General features: G+C 39.7%; 1 protein-coding gene across 2 annotated transcripts in view; it reads right to left on the reverse strand.

The window, feature by feature from the left end:
• VPS41 (VPS41 subunit of HOPS complex) overlaps positions 1 to 22,714 on the reverse strand; it is a 145,932-nt gene that overhangs the window by 74,901 nt on the left and 48,317 nt on the right. For both annotated transcript variants that reach the window (XM_074284492.1, XM_074284491.1), the window contains exon 4: positions 15,759 to 15,836. In XM_074284492.1, the coding sequence (XP_074140593.1) occupies positions 15,759 to 15,836 (78 nt within the window). The remainder of the gene's footprint in view (positions 1 to 15,758; positions 15,837 to 22,714) is intronic.

Here is a 22,714-nt window from a genome sequence, read left to right on the forward strand (position 1 = left end):
AATCCTTTGCGATTTCCCCCGTCCAGCGGGTTAAGGCCCCCACTTGAGATCACAGCACCAGTAAGTTATTTGGGGCCGGTTCTGAATGTGGATCTTCCTCACTGAACTGCTCTCTCCCCTCAGCTGCCTCACTCCAAGTAGAATTACGCACGTTTTCCAGAAGTCAGGGATGCTAAGTGCGGGATTTGGGAGAGAATCTTAAAAAAAAATCCCTGCCACATTCGGCATTTTACAAAGGCCGCTTCCTCCCCGCGGAGAATGCCTGGCCCGCTGACTTCAGGTGTAGCAGCCACAATTAACCCCCAAGGGTTTTCAAAGTGAGCTCTTCTACAAATCTGCATCCTCCCTAAAGCAGATGATGCTCAGATACAACCCACTGTGTCCACTCCAGCCATTACAGCATCATTGTCACAAGGCAGGACGTAGTCACAAAACTTCCTACATTTAAGCACCAAGGTAAGGAGAGGCATCTTCCCAGGTCGCCTTTTCCTTTCTGGGCCTCTGGGTGCATTTGGTAAGAAGACTTCTAGAGGTTTCTTATTTATAAACAGTAGCTATGTTCTATATACAGACTAAAGGGGAACAAAGCCAAAGGCAACTGGAAATCTGGCCCCGGCCCCCAGCATGAAGTAAGATCTCGAGCAAACCACGGGGTCCCCTGTGTGGACCTGAGCTGCCTCATTTGTAAAATGAATGGCTTGGATCAGAAAACCTCGCAGGTCTCTTCTAGTTCTAAACCTACCATTTTATTCGCTTTCCAATTACAGGAGCTGCCCAACACCGGACTGAGAGGTCTACGAGGTCGTGCGTGCTCTCTGTGTTCTGTCAGCTCTACTGTGCAGAGGACTCGTGACTAAGGCAGGGGGGTGGACCAAATGACCTCTAAGCTTCTAGGACTCCCTGAGCTCATCTTTTAGCAGTAGAGTTAGTAGAGGCGGTTTTCTTCTTATGTAGTTTTTGACTCATTTGACACATCTTGTCACTCAAAAAGCATTGAGCCCTAATGCAGAAAACTGACTCAGGCAGTGCCCAAGACCCCTGGGCATGTCGATCAATCTCCGGCAGGTACCACGGGCTCTTGCATGCAGGAGGAAGCGCAGGGCTATCCTGACAATGTCCAAAGATGCAGACCCTGCTTCCCGCCTGATGATGTCCAGTAGTATTTGCTCCATGCTGATAGGAAAGTCACAATCGAGCATCATGGGGGAGCGAGATGTCTTTGTCGGGAGACAGACTGCTCCTGTTTCTAATTCCACTCAAGGAGCTCTTTCGTGGCGTCATCCCTGATGCCCAAACATCATCCTGCTCCCTCCAGGATGGGGCCCAGATTGTTAAGGTGCTCCCCAGGGGGACAAGGATCACGGGCTATCTGGGCTGATCTGAGCTAGATGTAGAGATGCAGAGAATGGAAAGATCTGAAGGCCCCACAGCTCAAGGACTCTAAGTGACCTCAGATGATACTTCTGTTTCGGGAGCTAAGGGAGGTGATCATGACAATTCTATGAACTGCCTCAGGAGAAGGCCATCTCACACGTCATGCTCCCACTTAACTCTGATTTTCCAAAGTTCTCCTTTATACCTGCATCCAGCATCCCTTTCAAAATGAGCGCCTCTGCAACCTGGCACATCTTCTAAGGGAGACGTTGAAAAGTCGGTTGCTGAAGATAGAAACAGCAGCCTCCTTCACATAGAGCTCTCAAAGGGTTTTACACGTAACCATGCAGGTTTGGGCCGCATGAATGGAACCTGGGGGACGGAGATGGTTTGAAAAGGATAAAAACTCACGGGCTGCATTACCCTGTTTCTCCTCAATGAAGACGGTGGACATAGAGAAGATGAGCTCTAGACCTGTGTTCGTTATTATAACATTGTGCAATGACAAAGACGCTGCCTTACAGTGGATCTTATGAAGAGGAAGTGGCCCAGCCATTCTCGTCTGTCTGTTCCTACAGCGGGCGCCTACTGAGGCTGCTTCCTGGGGGTGACCCCCGATGCAGCCCCCCAGCCTCTCCCACTGCTACCGTACACGTCCTCGACGTGAGAGGCTGGCGGGGAAGCATAAGACACATGAGAGGAGGAAGCCTGGGGTCAGAAAGAGTTGGGGTCCTGTGGGGATGAATAAGCTCAGAGAAGGGTCTCCTGCATGAACCAGGGGTTTGGAAAGTATCCCAACTCCAGGATCATTGTTACAGATACTACTGTTTGTCCTTCGTCCGTCTGACATTCTGGAGGCGACGCCACGTGTGCCAGCGAACTGGAATGAAGCCAGAGAGGCTGGGAGAGGCTGGCGGCCTCACTTTCCCCTTCAGAGCCACCTGGTGCAAGGCCAGATCTGGACGGCTGGACAGATGGGCACAAATACTTCTGAGAAGACAATTTTATGGGAGCGAATAACAGAGAAACTCTTAGCTCCCTCTGGCCAAATATTAACTTACAACAAGAAAACCCCATTTTTATAAAGGAGAGCTCCTTCCCTATAACATGGCATTATCCTTTGCAGCTATTCTCCTCACCTCCCCCAAATTAACGAACAATTCGCTGCAGAACGGCTGGTTTCAGGAAGGAAGGGGGGCCCGCCCACCCACCCTGCCGCCGTGCCCTATGTTCACATTGTTTTCACTAGCACTCAAACTAGAAATGTGATCTACCAGCCAGTCAGCACATATTATGCGCCTGTTCTGGGCTAAGCGCTAGGGATAAGAGGAGCAAAGCTACCCTCTGGACCATACAAGCTTATGAGTGTACACAGAACACAGACATTTCCTACCTCTGTCGAGCTGAACATGTCAGTTCTCCCCTGCCTCAGTATTTTTAACTGTAAAATGGGGATAATAGCAGAATGTACTTTGCAAGATTGATGTGAGGAACAAATGAGAGGGCTATAAAGTGGTTAGCACAGTGCCCGGCATATAGAAGGCGCTTAATAAATGCTTCCTATTCCTCCAGCCCCAGATACCAAATGAAAAGCAGGTAGTTTGGGAGGGAGGGCACAAGTGGTTAAAGACAGTAGGTTAAGCCGAGGGAGCCATCACGATGTTGTTAAATTGAAAGGTTGTTGAAGCAAATGACTGAGAAGAGTTTTGGGGTTTGGGAAGTAGAGGGACTATGGGCTGCAGGTCAGCAGCCGACATCAAGGATCCTTAGGACCATATTATAATTGTAGGTACACTTAGAGCGTACTTGTACATTGCCTTCAACTGCAAAGTATGAAGACACAAAGGCTGGCAAGGGCCCTGTCCTGGGAGGAGCTTGGGATTCTGGGAACAAAGACAATGAGACGCTGGGAAGCATGGGGGCCAAGGTACCCCGTTGGATTCCAATCCTGCCTCTGCTAATTACTTCCTACATGGCCACAGGTCAGCCACTTAACCTTGGAGGGACTCGGCTTCTTTGTGTCAAAGACCAGGACTAGATAGAGAGCTGAAAATTATCCCATGATCCCAATGACTCGCAAGGACTCACGATCCCCACAGCTGCTCTCCTTTCCCTCGCTATCTCCAGAAATGAACAAAAGAGTTGGTTATTTGCACACAAAGTGTCAAAATTATCAAAATACTTGTTTCTTAAAAAAGCAACTGTGACCTATATCAAATAGTTTGTCCTCTCAGGGAAGGGAAATAAAGAATATGGAACTCAAAAAAGAAACTGTCCCTTTCCTGAACACTCCCACACAAGTGAAAATAAGTGCCACACTTGGACCACACAGTGGGGGAAAAAGAAAAAGCCAATAATACAGCTTTTAAAATGATTCAGACTGGGAAAGTGTAAGAAAAAAATGGAAAAACCTCAGAGAGGGTGTGTGTTGTGTGTGTGTGTGTGTGTGTGTAAATGTGTGTGTGAGTATGAGTGTGTGTGTGAGTGAGAGTGTGTGTGAATGTGTGTGTGAGAGAGTGTGTGAATGTGTGTGTGAGTGTGTGTAAATGTGTGTGTGAGTATGAGTGTGTGTGTGAGTGAGAGTGTGTGTGAATGTGTGTGTGAGAGAGTGTGTGAATGTGTGTGTGAGTGTGTGTGAATGTGTGTGTGTGAGAGAGAGTGAGAGTGTGTGTGTGAGTTCGAGTGTGTCAGTGTGAGTGTGAGTGAGAGTGTGTGTGTGTGAGTTCGAGTGCATCAGTGTGTGTGTGTGTGTGTGAGTGTGAAAGTGTGTGTGCACCTAGATTTCTAGAGACAGCAAACCTCCAAAGCAGAAGCAATAAAGATATGAAAAATAAAAAGAAGAAAACCTTAAAAACACACAGGGTGAAACTGTGCCTCATTGACTTGAAGGATCATTTCTCTCAGTCCTCACTGGTATAACTGCCCCCCCCCCCAAGCCAGGCATCCTCTTAAAGAGCCCCTGAGAATGTTCACTCACAGTCTAATTGCTTAGACTTTAAATCCCATTTTACCATGTCTAGTTTTCTCATTTCCCAGTTCTGAGTAGATTAGAAAAATAGAAGAGGAAGAAGGCAAGGGATGACAGGCATATCTAACAGCAACAAGACCTGGAAAGGGACAGTCTCACAATGGGAAAGAAAGCGCAAAAAGAATTTAAAATGTAGACAAATCTGGCGCAACCAGATGAGGAATAAACTGCTCTAAGCAATTCACAACCCTTGAAGCTCTTGACGATGATGCTACTTGAGTTCCCACAAAAAAAACACTAAATTCTGTTCACTATATTGTTTTTAAAAGTGGGAAATTGTTTAATTTGTTTTAAAAGTATTTCTAGCAAAAAAAAAAAAAAATTACCTTTGTCTACTGTGTTGTACTGGGCAAGGGCTGACTTCATGCATCTGCAGGATTCACTCCACAAAGGCCTGGTGAACGAGGCCAGGATAGGGTTAACAGACAAACTCAAGGAACCAAAGTAAAATAATGGGAAGCAAGAAAGGCGAGATAAAAGGGATCTCCATCTCAGATTTTTCTTAATTCTGTCTGTCCATAATGAGTTCCCTCACAGCTACATTTTGATGTGTTTCCTATACAGTAGGCGCATAATAAATGTTTGCTGAATCCAACTGGTTGCATTAGTGACACAGGGGATCCCTCCCCAAGGGTCCTGGTGAATGAGGCTGGGAAAGAGTTAACAGACAAACTTAAGGAACCAAAGCAAAATAATGGGAAGCAAGAAAAGAGAGATAAAAGGGATCTCCATCTCAGATTTTTCTTAATTCTGTCTGTCCATAATGAGTTCCCTCACAGCTACATTTTGATGTGTTTCCTATACAGTAGGCGCATAATAAATGTTTGCCAAATCCAAGTGGTTGCATTAGTGACACAGGGAATCCCTCCCCAAGGGGCCTGGTGAATGAGGCCAGGACAGAGTTAACAGACAAACTCAAGGAACCAAAGCAAAATAATGGGAAGCAAGAAAGGCGAGATAAAAGGGATCTCCATCTCCGATACCATCTCAGATTTTTTTCTAATTCTGTCTCTGTCTATAATGAGTTCACTCTCCAAAATCATAGCTATATTTTGATGTGTCTCCTATACAGTAGGTGCATAATAAATGTTTGCTGAATCCAATTGTTCACCTTAGTAGGTGCTTAATAAATTAAAATAAATTAAAAAAAATAAATTAAAATTAATAAATTTAAAAATTAGTAGTAAATTAGTAGGTGCATAATAAATGTTTGCTGAATCCAATTGTTCATTCTGGAAACAGTGGTTAGGATTGTCTGGCATGCAGACCCAGCCGAGGAAAAGGGTTCCAAAGGCTGGCTGTGAAGAGCTGTTCGCTTGCCCAACCTGATGAATCAAAAAGAGGTTTGTCCAATGTCTCCCTTGCCTTGGAAACCTCATCCTGGTCTGAGGGGAACCGTGGGGCCCAAAGGCTGGGTCAGCACGAACAGTTCCGGGTTCTAGCAGGCTGCAGGCCAAGTTGGGAGGAAGGTTATCGAGAACCAGTCTCTGTAAGGGGAGGCGTGAGCAGCCTGGTGGTTCATTTTTTTTTTTTTTTTTTTACATTTGGCCACAGGCAGTTTGGAAAATAGTCTGATGAGCCCAACATCATCTGTGACAGGAACACGGGCAGTGATCGTGGACCTTCTGAAGTGTGAGTGAAACATCTGGTAACAACTGGGCGACTGTCTAGTGACCGCTCGCGGGAACCTCCAAGCCTGCTCTCAACAACCTGACGGCAGAGAGGATTAAGTGAAATGTGGGAATATCACACCTGAGCTAACCGGACCCGCCAGAATGTGACAGGAGCAAGTGCCATGGACCATGGGCAGCGAGCACCACAGACTACAGGCCGTAAAGACAATCGATTCATGGGCACTGGGTCCAGTCTGGGAAGGCTTCAGAGAAGATGGGACTGGTCTGGCTATGGTCTAGCAGCAAGCAGCAGAGGGGCATCTTGGAGGGGAAAAGCAAGAAAGTATGAAAGAGCGGGCAGGTCCAAGTGCCAGTGGGCAAACGGGTCTGAAGGGCAGGAGAGCTCCCGTAGGGAAGGAATGAGAAGACTAGAAGGGGATGGGAGGAGTGCTTGATTAATCAGTGCCAAAGATTTTATATTCTATCCTTCAAGCAATGTAAATGATTTAGCAGGAAAGTGACATGAGAAAGAGGTGGTTTTAGTTAAAAAAAAAATCTAGTAATACAATACTGGCTAGATGAAAGAAAAAGGGAGGGGAAGTGTTGGGGAAAGTAGAGAGCAGGGAGAACAAGTTGGGACACTCCTGTAACAGTCCAGGCGTGAATTAGATACAAACTTTGACCAAAATCTTAATTTTCTATGAAAATAATATGCATCATTACCCAATACAAAAGTGGGCCCTTTGAAATCTCACACCTGGAACCGAAAGGGAAGCTTGGGCCCATGCCTATTGTGTCCTCTGGAGAGACCGACTTCAATAGCTGTGTATTGATCTCAGTAAAACTCCCAGAACACCCTTGAGGTAAATTCCTTTGCTTTTGCTGCTTTCCATTCCCTCCGCATTTATCAACTAGCTCCTGCTTTGACGCATACGGTCCCCATAGGTGCCACCTTGAAGATCCACCCGCGGGAAGCCCAGTAAGCAAACTGCTTTTTCTGTCCCTCCTCAGGTACCTGAATGAGACCAACCTCAAGGCTATTTCAACATTCCCCAACATGGACACACCAACTGGTCAGAGTGGGCTTTCAAGAGACATTATTTTAGTTAGAAGTTACACAGTTATATAGTTATAAGTTCAAGGAGAAAGAAACTTCTCTAAGAATATGATCCTCTTAATTTAAAAACCAGACTGGTTTTTTCCCAGGAATATGAGATCATCTCAAAGTTTATAATGGAGTATTTAGGGGGAAAAATGATTATGAAGACAATGTAAATTGATCTCTATGATGACAATTTTCTCAGCAACTTGGTCTATTTTGACTTTTTTGCTGGCTGAGTTTGGGTCAAGCAGTAATTAATTTTATAAAAGCTTTCTAAATTAAGTCTACATTGTCTTCAAGTTATGAATATTTTCATCTGGGAACATTCAAACCTATGTGGTTAAAATATCTTAGTTAATTTGTATCTCTGCTGCTTATTCTCATAAATTCTACCTAAATTAGGATAATAAGGTTCAAAATACTCCATCGTATTTTAACTCTTTTTATTCATTTAACAGAACAGATCTGTCCTGATATAAAACACTAGATCACTCCTCTAATCCCTCCTCCCATCCTGCCTGCAGAGTTACAGGAGCAACCTCAGGAGATCTAATCTCAGTGGTATGATATCATAAGCTCCAAGATTACTGTCACTCAAGTGGATTTTTATTGAGAAATCCAGTGGCATTTTTAGATGTAAAGAGAAGGATTGATTGCTTTAAGGGAAAAATATAAGCCTGACCTTATTACAAGATGATATGGCTAAAGCACTGGACTGAAGACAGAGAGACCTCAAAGTAAGAATTCAAATTCGCCCTCACACGCTTATTTGTTAGAACTTGCCAGAAGCATTTTCTACTTCCATTGATATTATACAATTCTGGTTCTTGGTACTAATAGAGTCAAGCATATTGATAACGTTCCCAATGGTAAACCAGCTCTCTGTTCTTTCTATAAATCACCCTTGGCCATTGGGCATAAACTATGTGACATAACAAGAGCTAGCATTTACACGGTACTTTTTATATGCCAGGCTTTGTGCTAAAGCACTTTACAAATATTCTCTTTTAACGCTCATGCCAACCCCTACATGCTATTATGATGTCCATTTTACAGTTGAGAAAACTGAGGCAGAAAGCTTTAAGGGACTAGCCCAGTGCCAAACAGTCAGTAAATTTCTGAGGCCATATTTGAACTCAAATCCTTTTGACTCCAGGCCCAGGTTCTCTCCCTTGCTGCTTCTGCAGGATGCTGCTTTAGAATCTCCCTCATGTTTTTTGTTTTGTTTTGTTTTGGTTTTTTTCAAATTTTTACTAGGCTTATTGTTCAACAGTTTTCTTTCTGTGTTTTGACCTTTGATGGCTGAGATATCAAGAGCCTAACTATATCTTAGGATGACTTTGGAAGGATTCTTTTTTATCTTTTCAAAGACTTTAATACTAGAATTAATAGTTCTTTAAATGTTTGATAGAAATTAAGACAACTCTGAGATACCACTACACACCTGTGAGATTGACTAAAATGACAGGAACAAATAATGATGAATGTTGGAGGGGATGTGGAAAACTTGGGACTCTGATACATTGTTGGTGGAGTTGTGAATGGATCCAACCATTCTGGAGAGCAATCTGGAACTATTCTCAAAAAGTTATCAAACTGTGCACACCCTTTGACCCAGAAGTGTTACTACTGGGCTTATATCGTAAAGAGATCTTAAAGAAGGGAAAGGAACCCACCTGTGCAAAAATGTTTGTGGCAGCTCTTTGTGTTGTGGCAAGAAACTAGAAACTGAGTGGATGCCCATTAGATGGAGAATGGCTGAATAAGTTATGATATATGAATGTTATAGAATATTATTGTTCTGTAAGAAATGAGCAGCAGGATGATTTCAAAAAGGCCTGGAGAGACTTACAGGAACTGATGCTGAGTGAAATGAGCAGAACCAGGAGAACATTATACACGGCAACAGCAAGACTATACAATGATGAATTCTGATGGACAAGGATCTCTTCAACAATGAGAGGATTCAAACCAGTTCCACTTATTCAGTGATGAAGGGAGCCATTTACACCCAGAGAGGCCTGTGGGAGCTGAGTGTGGATCACAACATAGCATCTTCACTTTTTCTGTTGACGTTTGCTTGCTTTTGTTTTATTTCTCAGTTTTTTTTTTTCCTTCCTTTACCTGATTTTTCTTGTACAGCAACATAACTATATAAATATGTATATATAGATATTGGATTTAACATATTTAGCATGTATTGGACAACCTGCCATCTAGGGGAAAGGGGGGGGAGGAGGGAAAAATTTGAAACAGAAAGTTTTGCAAGGGTCAATGCTGAAAAATTACCCATGCATATATTTTATAAATAAAAAGCTTTAATAAAAATAAATAAATAAATGTTTGCTAGAAATCACTTGTAAATTTTTATGGTTCTAAGTTTTTTGTACCCTTAGTCATTCACTTGTCTTATTTAATTTCTTTTTCTAAGACTTAGGAATAAGTCTTTTATTTCTGGTTCTGTTAATCTGAATGTTCGATGTTTTTGTTAATGTTCATCCATTTTTTTAGATTGGCAGTTTCATATTTGCATATAATTGGGCAAAATAGGTTCTAATTATTTTTCTTCACTGTGAATTTATCATTTTTAATACTGATAACTTATTTTCTTTTCAAAAACCATTACTTAAGAAATTGTCTATTTTGCATTTTCTTAAAAAAACTAGTTTTTGTTTTTATTTTCTTTTGCTTTTAATTTTAAGTTAAGTTCCTGGATTTTTGTTTTGGCATTAGAGGCCTTAATTTACTGATTTATATATATATATATATATATATATATATTTAAAGTTTACATATATATACATATATATATATATATGTTTTAAAATTTCATGCCCAATTCATTAATTTACTTTTTCTTTTATTGATAAAAGTATCTAAATTATTCTGGCAGAGTCCAAGAAATTTTGGCATATTGTCATGTTACCATTATCTTTAATGAAATTGATGTTTCTATATTTGTTCTTAGATGCCTGTTTAACAGGATTAAGTTATTTAATCTACTCATCATTTCTTTATTGAGTAAAAACTATTGCATTATGATCTATAAACATTTCTGCTTTTTTGCATTTATTTATGAGAATACTTTCTGTGAAAGGTGTCAGGAAAGCTAAGGAATATGTTATCCTCATTTTTATTCATTAATCTCCAAAGGTTTATCATATCTAATTTTTCAAAAATTCTATTCAGGTCTTTCCCTTTTTTATCTTTTGAATGGGTCTAAGAAAAGTAAATTGAGACTTCTAATTACTGTAATTTTACTCATTAGTGTAATTTTACTATCTATTTCTACAATTCATTTAACTTTTCCTTTATGTATTTAGATGTAATGCCATTTTATACATCAATATTAATTCATTACCTTCAGTATCTTTCAGCAAAATGTAATTTCCTTGCTGTTGTTGTTATTGAGTTGTGTCTGACTCTTCCTGACTCCATTTGGGGTTTTCTTGGCAAACTAATGAAACAGTTTGCCATATTCTTCTCCAGTCATTTCACAAATGGTGAAACTGAGGCAGACAGGATTACATAATTTGTCCAGGGAATACAGTGTCTGAGACTAGATTTAAACTCATAAAAGATGCCATTTCCTAACTCCAGGTCCAGTACTTTATCCACTGTGCTACCTACCTATAACATGCCCTCCTGGCAGTTACAATTACTCGTCTGTCCTAGGCCCAGCAGAGTACCTTTGACCACTGACCTTTTCAGTGTCAACTCTACCTGGCTCGCCTCCTCTGAGGCCTTCAAAGGTCTCTGGCCATGATTTCTTGAATCTATAGTTTAATAACTGGTAGCACACTCAAGAACAGCCACGTGTAATCTTAAAAGCCTTTATTATACCTACTTACATAATGCCCTGACTTGATGCCCTGACTTGTTGGTTCCCTAGTGAACACCTGGACTGAAGACCCACGTGTTCACTACCAAAATCCTTACCTCTTTCAGCTACCCATCCACTTGGCTCAGCTACCCCACGTTAGGGAGCCAGGTTAAAGAGAGCAACTGCTGTCTGCAGTGGGCTTATAAAGGGCCTATGAGGTCACACACACAGCCAACCAGCAAGAGAGCTGTTACCCATTACAAAGCTATCTCAATATGGCCAAGATCCCACCCACAGGGCAGTCCTCTATCCACAGAGAATACCTCTGGGCCACTCAATCTCCTGTTGCGCTGTGGCGCTGCCCATTTAAAGGGCCCTTACAATTCCCTTTTCTTGTTTTGCGGGAACCGCATCCTTACACCTACCCACCCTGTTTCCTTACTTACCTCTATAATCAAGTTTAATATGGCTGTTGCTTTGTGTGAAATCATGATGGTTACTCCTGCCTTTAAATTTGGCCGAAGCAAAACAGATTTTGTTCTAGGCATTTATTTGAACTCTGCATGTATCTTTATTTCAAATATATTTCTTAGAAACAATATTGTTGAATGTTGCTTTCTCATCCAATCTGCTACTCTCTTCTACTCTCTTCCATTTTAATGGTAAGTTTATCCCATTCCCATTTGCAGTTATGATTGTAAATGGTGTTTTTCTCTTGAACATCATAATTTCCCTGTTTATTTCCTGCCCTCTCTCTGTAAAAAATAAATTGTGAAGAGAGAACAAAACTGAATTTACTATCAGTGCTCTATATTTGGTGTAATCTGCTTACTCTGCCCTTCTTTTTCCCAAAAGCAAAGCCAAATAATAAGTTTTTATCCTTTTTCTTTTAAAACCTTTCTTTGAAATCCACCTTCCTTAGAGTTTATTATGCTTAAGACGAATCTCTCAAGATAAGTAACTGTTTTATTCTCCTTAACTTCCACCCCAAAAGTTTCATATTTCCTTCTTTTTCTCCCTACTGAGTGAAATTTATTTTTTGCAATTGTATTCTTCCTTCCTATCTTTTAGATAAGAGTAAGGTCCAAATGTCACTCACTTTTCCAACCTCTATTTCTCCTGGATTTTATAGATTTTGACTTGCATACCTAAAGTCTATGAGATAATACTCCCATTCTTCCTCTTTCTTACGGCTATCCTCAGGCCTCTTCCTTTCCATTCCTTTTTAACAGAAGCACTCTTTCTCTATGATCCCTGATATTAACAGAACTCAGAGGGGTTGTATACATTATTTCTTTCAATGTAAACAGTTTATCTGTGTTTAGTCTCTTACTGTCATAATTCACTCATAATTACTTTTCTATGTTTCTCTTGACTCCTGAATTTTCATTTCAAAGTTTTTTTTTTTTTTTTTTTTTTTTTTTTAGCTCTATTCTTTTCATCAGGAATTCCTGGAAATCCTCTATTCAATAGAAATCAATGTACTTTTTTCCTTTTGTAATTATTCTCAAACTTTTCTAGTAAGTAATTCTTGATTGTAAGACTGCCTTCTGGAATATACTAAGTCAAGCTCTTGGACCTTCTACAATGGTGGCTGCCTTGCCACAGGTGAGCCTCACTGCAGTTTTTCAGTATTTGAAGTCCTTTTTTCTGCTTGCTTGCAGTATAATTTTTTTCAGCCAGGAAACTGGAGTTTAGCTATAAATATTCCTATGAATTTTTTTCAGGAGGTGATAAGTGGACACTTTCCATTTCCATTTTGCTTTCTGTTGTTCTAAGAGATCTGGGCAGTCTCCTTTGATGATTCCTTAAAATCTGCTGAGTGTGATTCTCTCTCTCTCTACCCTGCATCTCACAAGAAGCTGAAGTCCATCAATCTAGACCTGGGACTGCTTCTTGCCTTAGTGCATAGCCTCAATCCTCTTGTAGTTTCCATGGCAACCCACAAGCCACACCCTGGCCAGGCCCCATCCTAGGTGGGCAGGGATCTCTCTGTCCCCTTATGCTGAGCAGAGCTGAAAATGACTTCCTGGGATGTTTTCTTGGACTTCCCAAGGACAACTTGGTCTGGATAATTTTCTGGACCTTCATGGAATAGCTGTAATGGAGGACCTGGATTGTACTTCTTTCTGCTATTCCCCATCTTGCTTCTGCCCCCTCACTGGCTAGCTTTGTTGTACATTTTTGGTGTTTAATGGGGGGGATGGTGTACTGAGAGAAGCAGAAGGATTGCTGGGATATAGAGTTGATATAAAAACATATAAAATGTATTGGTTTTAAAACATTCAAAATATAGACTTTCAAAGTGCTTTATCACAATGCTAAGAAGCAAAGTTTTTAAAAATGAATGATATTATATACATATACATGTATAAAGTAGCCTTTTTTGCTGAAAGCAATTTTATATATATATATACACACACACACACACACAATTTTATATATATATATATATAAAATTGCTCTCAGCAAAAAAGGTTTTTTACACCATTAAAAAATTTTAAATCACTTAAAAATCCTTTTCATTACATTGTTATTTTACCCTTTTTAGTTTTTATTTTGGGCTATTAGTTATATGTAATATTTTTACAAGTAATAACTATACACATATTGGAATGCTTGCTCAAAACATTTTACTGGACTGAGTGAATAATCAAGAACATTCAGAAAAAGAACCACTTATTTTCCACTAATTAAATTTTTGTGTATACTGATCCTCCACATGACTGAATCAACTCAAGACTCCTATCACTTCTCACTCTCTTTGCCTCTTCTTCCAACTAACTCATGGACTGATCCCTCATTCTCAATTAGAACGCAGGACTGACAAACCCTTACTTTGTCCTTATTCACTATGTTGTTCTACCTCCTTTTTTAGACTGATTCCTGGCAAAGTCTAGCTCTTTGTATCTGACCCTGCCTCCACTCAACTCAACTTGAGCTGTAACCAGCTCTGGGGACCGTGACACTCTTTGGATCACTTTGAAGCCAAAAGCAAAACTAATGGAAAATAACAGAAGCCAGGTGCTCAGGCTCCCAATCCACCCTCTTTCCACAGCCTCTCGTACAACAAGGCCCATGTCCCCTCCCTCAAACTAAGCTCCCTGAGGTGGGAGTATTTGACTTTTCTGGCCCAGAGCAGCACCTGCCAATAACAAGGGGGGCAGCCCCGCAGAGTGCTAAAACCAGGGATGGAGCCTCGACACCAGTCTAAATTAACTTGACCACCAGATTTGGACTTGACACCCTCCTGGTCCTCTCTGCCTGGATTGGTACTCCTCTAGTGCCCGTTAATACAAAGAAGCCGATCTGCCATTATGCCTACCTGAGCATCCCATACATCCCAAACTGCCAGTGGGGAACCTGTGCTTTAAGGCAACTAAGGTTTCCTTCAGACATTTCTCCCAAGGAATCTAAACCTATTAATGAAAGAATTAGTTGGAGTATTCCAAGACTTAATGGGCACGAAAGTGTCTCCAGGTGTAGAACGTACCTTCTACATCAAGCAAATTATGGTCCCTTTATTTGCCTTTTCTGTCTGTAATTTACTGGCACTCAGAAAGCACCCTCTCCATGACTCAGTCCTCTCCTGGGCACTTCCTGGGCCAGCAGAGACAAAAATAAGCCACCCTAGTAAGAAGCCCCACATGGACTTCTTCCCAAAGTTGGGACTTGAAAGGTCTCAGAAAAGGGAGCATAAGGCACCGGAAGAGTTTTATGACAATTCTTGCACCATAATCTGAGACTATGCAATGGCCCTTTTATAAAGAAAGGCCCTAGAACCTGGAACGCAGAGTAATGATGATGCAATTTGGGAACGTAATAATTAGATTTCTCAAAATTGAAGGGATCCGTTCCCCAGTGTCAGCTTTAGAACACACAGCCCAAGTGACAGGCTGGGTCGCTTCCAAGTGCTGACACTGCACTCCTACCGAATGACTTCCCCTCAGGACAAGCTCTTATTTCATAAGCCAATAACTTTCAAACTGCCCCCACACACTCAGGTATACGTGCAAGTTTTTTATGTTGTTAAGATGCATCTTAAGATAGCAGAATACAGCTCTGAGTTCAGCATTTCATTCAGCCTAAATGATTCCATGAACCACAATATCATACCAGGCCAGTTCTTCTCCTTCAATCAATACAATCCCCTAAGAGTCCAAGCTTCCAAACATTCACATAAAATATTAGCTTTATATATATGGAGTAGATAAACTGAACTAGCAAGGTAATCAATCAATTTTCAATTACATCTGGCATCTCGATGAGACGATAGGGTACGGCACTAACAATCGACAATAGTCAGCTAATGAGTGGGCTCGTACCTTTAGGATGCTATGAATCCCCCTGAAGTATGTAAATTAGGACTGTTATTTGCTAGCAGAAATGTAAGATGTTTTTCTTTTATTTATCCAAACACTATGTGCTTGTATCTTAACACATACACACGAGACAACTGAAAACAAACTCTATTTAAAATCAAATGGTTGACTATAACTACATTAAGGCATTTAAATGGGATTCAATGTAAACAGCCCCTGTTTGTACGTGTCTATAGAAAAGTTATTTAAGGTAATTGGGACAGAGGGAATTCTCTCTTCAGTGAACTCCATATAAATAAGATTTCTACATCTCCTGTAAGAAAGGCAGACATGCAGTCACAGGACATAGAAATTGTTGCTAAAATCCATTTCTTTAAGTGATCAAACCTGAAATTCAAAATACATTTATAAAATGTTGACATTTTAAAGCTTTATTATGATTTTATGTATAATATCAAGTTTAGTACGTGAATGGCCATCGATAGGGTCTACTTACAATGTCAAACTTTTGAGTGATATTTCCTTGGACGTCGAGCAAATAAACCTTGCCATAGTGTGTGCCCAGTGCCAAAAACTGTAAGAAGAACAGAAAGGTCAATTAATCAACACAGGATTAACACACGTTAAGCAAACCAGTCTGAAAGTCAAGCTACTTAAGGGGTAAATGATTAGCAACGTGTCAAGCAAATGCACCCTTTGGATGAGGGTTGTTTGAGCTTCCCTGAAATGACAGAACAGAGCCAGCAGCTCCTATTATTGCGATAGTGCAAGCTGACTGTCAGAATGAGTCATGAGGACCCTCATCTACTGACACCTAATGGGATGTCTGCAGTCTACACACAATGCCTGATGGTCTGTGGCAGCAAATTTAAAATGCAGCGTGAAGGGAGACGCGGGGCCCAACGCACACAAAAACAATCACACAAAAGGATGATCACCAAGCCCGTTACAAAGCCTTTACTCGCCAGCTTTGGGCAGCCACTTGAGAAAAAGCTGAAAAAAGACAAAGCTTTGCGTGGATCATTTTCCAATGGGCCCCCCCCGCTCCTTTCATTCTCCCCCCCAAAAAATTTCAAGATAAAAAGGATCACAGATAGATTTGTAGTCAGTTGTCATTAGAGCACAGCTCAGAAAGTCAGTCTCTGGGTATATCTCCATTTTCTCCTTACAAAGCAAGGTCTTTGTGCATCGCAAAATTACTGTCGAAGAGAACATCTATTTGGCGTGTACAGGGAAGGCAATGAGAGGCAAGTATACCATGGGGACTTGACCTCCGTGAACTAACCCTAAGTCAACCAGAAGAAACTTCAGGATGGCTCGGCTACCCCAGAGAGCTCGCCGCCTTTTATTTTCCTCAGCATTCTTCCAGTGGTCTCAGCCCCTAAATTCTCAGTATTTCGCTGCATGTAAGCATGCTTCATTGCAACCTATAATGAAATGCTCAAATTTACAGGCACTGCTAAGCATGTCAGTCAAGCAGTACAATCTTTAAAAAATAACCTTACAGAAAGTCAAGGTTTAAAAGGATTTATCAAAATGGAATTGCTTAAAATGAAATTTCAGCTTGGGCACTTAAAATATGAAGCTCCACTAAAGAGGAGTCAAAAAAAAAAAAAAAAAAAAAAAAAAAAAAGGAAAAGAAGGGGTTCATTAGAAATTCATCCCCTGCAATGCCTTTCACTCCTGCAAGGTTGCCTTTTTTCAGGAAGAAAAAAGTCCCCTGGGTATAAAAATCAATACTGGTTAATAAAACATCAGGTGTGCAGACATAACTAGGTATGACTATTCCAGTGCACAAGGCCTGCTTGAATGCACCAGGTGTCATGACGATTAGTCATCCAGGGCAGACAGCAAGCCTGGTGAAAATATGATGCCTTAGCACTTGGGGCCGACGGGGAGAGCATTCTGGTGGGGCAGGAGCCTGAAGATCCAAACCAGATCGGGATGGTCGCTACAAAACCCAATTAACTCACCAGAATTAGGAGCATCAGACTATGTCCTGATGATACTTAGCTTAACCGTCAGCAAGATTTCGCAGCGCTACTTTGAGAGGGTCTATTTGGGCAAGAGGCAGTCTGTCCTAACAGTCAAAACTAAACCCCACCCTCATTTCCACTCCCCCACTTTCCCCAGATGGGGAAAAAGCCGATTTCTCAAACACCACTATGCTCTAAGTATAGAATAATACTGATGTGCCCTACAAACATTTCTCATTTTTCTAAAAAAAAAATCAAAAACTTCGGTACATAAAAAGCTTTGTTGCATTACCCTCCCACATTTCAGCTTACTGATGATTTTTGTATTTCCACTGTTTTGTGGGCCTCCTACAAACTGAAAATTTAAAAGTTATTTTCTACAAAAACAATTTCTTTAATTTCCAAAATAGTTTTTAAAATTTGAATGATAAATAAGAAAATGAAAACTACTCATCCCTTTTTGATTCCAAAGGGCTCCAATCAGAAATATTGTACTATGCATATAAAGGACAAGTTAACTAGGAAGCTCTCTTAAATTGGGGTTGTGACCCCATATGGGAATGCGTAACTGAAGGTAAGGGCAATTAAATTATAATTTAAGATCAGTTAACGTATGATTTGTATACTTATTTCGTAAGCCTACATATCCAGGGGTCATGTAAAAATTTCTCAGGAGAAAAGGTTATAAGTAGAAAAATTTAAGAAACCCTGATCATGAAAACACTCCAGACTAAAATCTAAGAAGAAATTCACAGTGAGTCACTTCTCTGGCTCAGGTCGATATAGGTAGACAGGTGTATGGCCAGAAAAGGTCATTTGGGGTATTCAAGCATACAAAGATCCAGGACAAAAGGAGGTCCCCCATGGAGGGGCTCGCCCTGGAGTAGGTCATAGCACTGGCTGCCAGCTGCCAGCTCACCACCCAGTTCCATGTCGGAGCCAGGACTGACTGACCCAGAGGGTGAGGCATGGTTAGGGACCCTGCACTGGCTACTAAGAAAGGTGCAAGTTCCAAAGGACACAACGTCTCTCCAGCTTAGAACCCAGAAGGAGCAGGTCTCAGTTCAAGCCTGGCAGGAACTGCAGCTGTGTCCGTCTGAACCTGCAGAGCTTTCCCCCAGCTTGATGGTCACTGAACTGTCTACTCAACCAAGCTCATGAGCAGGGGACTTGGACCCAAACCCAGGTCAGGAACAAGGAGAGCTCAGCCACCAGGGCAGAAATCAGATCACTTTGGGAAGGCCGGCAGCTGGTGGGCTCCCAGTGATAACAACACCCAGCAATCCCCCAAAGCACCAGCCCAGCTATCGACCCCACCCCAAACACAAAATCTGATCTCAGAAGTAAGAATGAAGCAACAAGCAAACCAAAAAGAGCCCCGCCATAAGAAGCTAGGCCGTGTTTAACATATACTGGACTGCTTGCTGTCTAGGGGAGAAGGGTGGAACAAAGGGAGGGAGAAACATTTCGAACACAAGGTTTTGCAAGGGTGAAGGTCGAAAACCACCTTTGCAAATACTTTGAAAATAAAAAGCTATTTAAAAAAAGTTCTGCTGAAAGAAATGTTCAAGACAAATTCAAAAAAGAATGACTGTAAATATCTACAAAGCCTTGAAGAAGGTTTTGTAGGGTTTAGACATATGTTCATCTAGAACTTCTAGAACCGATGAGGCAAAAGTTGTTTGTTTTTTATTAAAGAGTTTAAAAAATGTTTCCATAAATGAAATGATAGTGATAGAGGAAAAAAATAAGAAAAGAAATGAGAGCTATAGGGTAAAAAACTAGAAAAGGAAAAGCTTAGAACAAGAAGTATAAAACTCTATTCAAGAAAAAACTCCCTGAATATTAGAATACCCAAATAGAAGATAACTCCATTAGAAAACAGGAATCATTAACCCAAGTAAAAAAAAAAAGACTGAACAAATAGAAGCTGTAAGGTATTTAATTGTAAAAATGACAACCCTGGAAAATACATTCAGGGGAGATAATTTAAGAATCATTAGACTACATAAAAGTCATAATGAAATAATGAGCCTAGATAACATATTTTTAAAAATCATCAATAGAAAACTACTAACTCAGCTTAGAGAGTAAAATGGAAAGTGGAAAGAATCCACTGCTGAAACCTCAAAAAAAAAAAAAAACAAACAAACAAACAAACAAAAAAAAAAAACCAACAACCCTTCCAAAAAATTATACCCCAAATCCACAGCTTCCATGTCTAAGATAAATCAAGAATTCAAACAACCAGAAAGGAAAAAAGAATTCAAGTTCCAGGGGCTCAATGAAGATGATAAATGACTTGGCAACCAATTATAAAGGAGTGGGGAAAAGATAAAAATAAATAAATAAAGGATTAGAAAGCTTGGAATATGCCATTCCAGAAAGCAAAGAATATATGGTGATAACACAAATAATTTACTCAGAAAAACTGAGAATAATCCTAAATAGGAAAAAGCAGATCTTGAATAAAATAGAAGACTTTCAGGAATTCCTGATGAAAAGACCAAAGCTGAATATAAAAGCTGAAGTACAAACATAAGACAATAAAAATATTAAAAGGTAAATATGAGTGAATCATAAATCAGGACTCAAAACAAATAGTTTACCTTCGAATATGGGAAGATGATAAATGTTTCCCTTCAAAACCTTATCATCATCGTCATCATCATCATCATTATCATCATCAGGAATCACAACGGTTGTCTAATTAGTCATAGAGCTTGAGAGGTTTTTTTTAATTATCTTTAGATCAACTTGAAAGGATTTAAAGGGAAGGTAAGAAAAAATACCTTGGGTTACAGAGGAAGGATGGAAAATATTTTCTCTCATAATTGGAACATACAAGTAAAAGTCAAGGAAGAAGGGTAAGAGGACCAAAAGATATCTGAACTTCACTCTCATCTGAGAATGGAGCGAAAGGAATGAAAAACAACATCTTTTTGTTATTTGTTGTGGAGAAGAAAACAATCTGCTGGTAAAATATATAAATTTTATATATTTATATTTTATATAAATTTTGCATGTATCGCTTGAGGGGATTCAGTTGAGTTAAAAGACAAAAGTTAAAGTGCTATAATTAAAATGATCAACAAAAATCAAAAAGTAACTTCCTTCATTTCAATCTTTTTCAATACATTTATTTTTAAATATAAAATATATTTTATTTTATAATGGATAAAAAATATATTTCACTCAAAACTAAGAAATAAGAAAAGGAAGAGGAGGGAATAAAAGGGAAGATTATATTAAGGAGTGGATTTGTTCTAAGCAAAACAAACTCTAACTAAGGACATACAGACAGACAGATAGCAGGTCTTTTTTGTAATGGTAAAGAATTGAAAATTAGGGAAATATCCATCAATCGGGGAATGGGAAAATAAATTATGGTATATAAATGTAATGGAATACTATTATATTGTAAAAAATGATGAAGGGGATCATTTGAGAAAAATCTAATTAGACTTGTATGAACCTGTTCTGAGTGAGGTGAACAAAATCAGAATAGTTTATTCAGGGGCAGCTAGGGGGCACAGTGGATAGAGCACCAGCCCTGAAATCAGGAGGACCGGAGTTCAAATGTGATCTCAGACACTTGACACTTCCCAGCTGTGTGACCCTGGGCAAGTCACTTAACTCCAGGCTCAGGAAAAAAAAAAAAAAAAAAAAGAATAGTTTATTCAGTGGCAATAAAACTATAAAAACAATTAACTGTGAAAGGCTTGGAAACTCTGATCAGCACAATCATCAACCAAGATTCCCTATGAAACATGCTATCTATTTCCTAATAGGGAAGATTCAAATATAGAATGAGACCTTATTTTTTAAGACCAAGCTAATGTGAAAATTTGTTTTGTGAAATTATATGTGTTTTTAACAGGTGTTTTCATTTTTTTTTTTTCTAAATTAGGTCTCTCCATTAACTTGATGAGGGGAAAGCAAGGGTTAAGATGGACTGTCATTGATTGATTAAAAAAATTTAATTTAAAAAATCCAACAAGAAAATAAGCAAATATTGGGAAGTGAGGGTTATAAAGGAAGGTAAAAATGACGGGGGAATAGCTGCACACAAAATAAATTTCTTGAGCCTGAAAAAGGATTAAAAGGAAAAACAAAAGCAAAGACCTGGAATCTAGGGGAGTGGCCATCAATTGAGGAATGGCTGAACAAACTGTGGTGTACAAATGTAATAGAATACTATTGCACTGTCAGAAATGATGAAAGAGATGATTTCAAAGAATCCTGAGTACATGTATTCTTGTGGTACGAACAGGAATTAAATCAGCAGAAGAACAATTTATACAAGGACAATACTGTAAATAAAAACAACTTTGAAAGACTTACAAACTCTGATCAAAACTATGACCATTTGTGTCTCCAATGGACCTGTAATTAAGGGATGGACTTCGAGAAGAAGAAGAGAGAAGCATTTCTGGACATGACTACCATGTAGATTAATTTTGCTTTCCTATGCTTCTTTGTGACAAGTAGCTGTTTAAATTCTTTCTCTTCATTTTTAATGAGATAGGAAGTTTGGGAGAAAGAGGTTTAGAATTAGTGATGTCTCCTTCCATCGCCATAAAAGACATTTAAAAAAAATACACACACACAAAAAATGTAAAGATGAAAAGATAAGCAGAATAGTTTTTATAGAAATGTAGAATTGCATACTGGGAAAAACTTTTACATACAATCTTCTTTTTATTTGGGGGTGGGGGGTTCCCCCAATGTATATGGAAATTCTCTTCCTTTTTGGTATTAGACTTCAAAAGGAAAAAGAAAAATATAAAAACTTTTGACAAGGCATTTCTTTTGTTTAAGCATTATCTGTGAACATTCGGGTTAAGATATATCATTTTCTTAAGTTGGAGATGAATAAGTCGGAGTCCTGCACTCAATAGAACTTTACAAAAGTGAATAATGGTACCTCAAGAAACACCTATCTAATGGACAGAAATAACTACACCCAGAGAAGGAACACTGGGAAGTGAATGTAAATTGTTAGCACTACTTTCTATCTACCCAGGTTACTTATACCTTCGGAAGCTAATACTTAATGTGCAACAAGAAAATGGTATTTATACACATATATTGTATCTAGGTTATATTGTAACACATGTAAAATGTATGGGATTACCTGTCATCAAGGGGAGGGAGTGGAGGGAGGGAGGGGATAATTTGGAAAAATGAATTTAAAAAAAAAAAAGAAAAAAAAAAGAAACACCTATCTAAGATTTTTTGATGAATGTCAAACTCTTTCATCCCTTGAGATTTTCATTTGATTTTTTTTTCTTCTCCAGAACAAATAACAGAGATGGGCCTTTCCGTGCAAAATGGAATAGGAAGAGCGGTGCACACACGGCTGTAAATCTGAAAGCCCAATTTTCTCCCTCCTCCTAGTGTACAAGTACAACTCCTTATTTTAGAAACTCTCCTGCTTGCATGTATCACTTGAGGGGATTCAATTAAGTTAAAA

The sequence above is a fragment of the Sminthopsis crassicaudata genome, chromosome 1, assembly GCF_048593235.1.
Source record: "Sminthopsis crassicaudata isolate SCR6 chromosome 1, ASM4859323v1, whole genome shotgun sequence".
Lineage (NCBI taxonomy): Eukaryota > Metazoa > Chordata > Mammalia > Dasyuromorphia > Dasyuridae > Sminthopsis > Sminthopsis crassicaudata.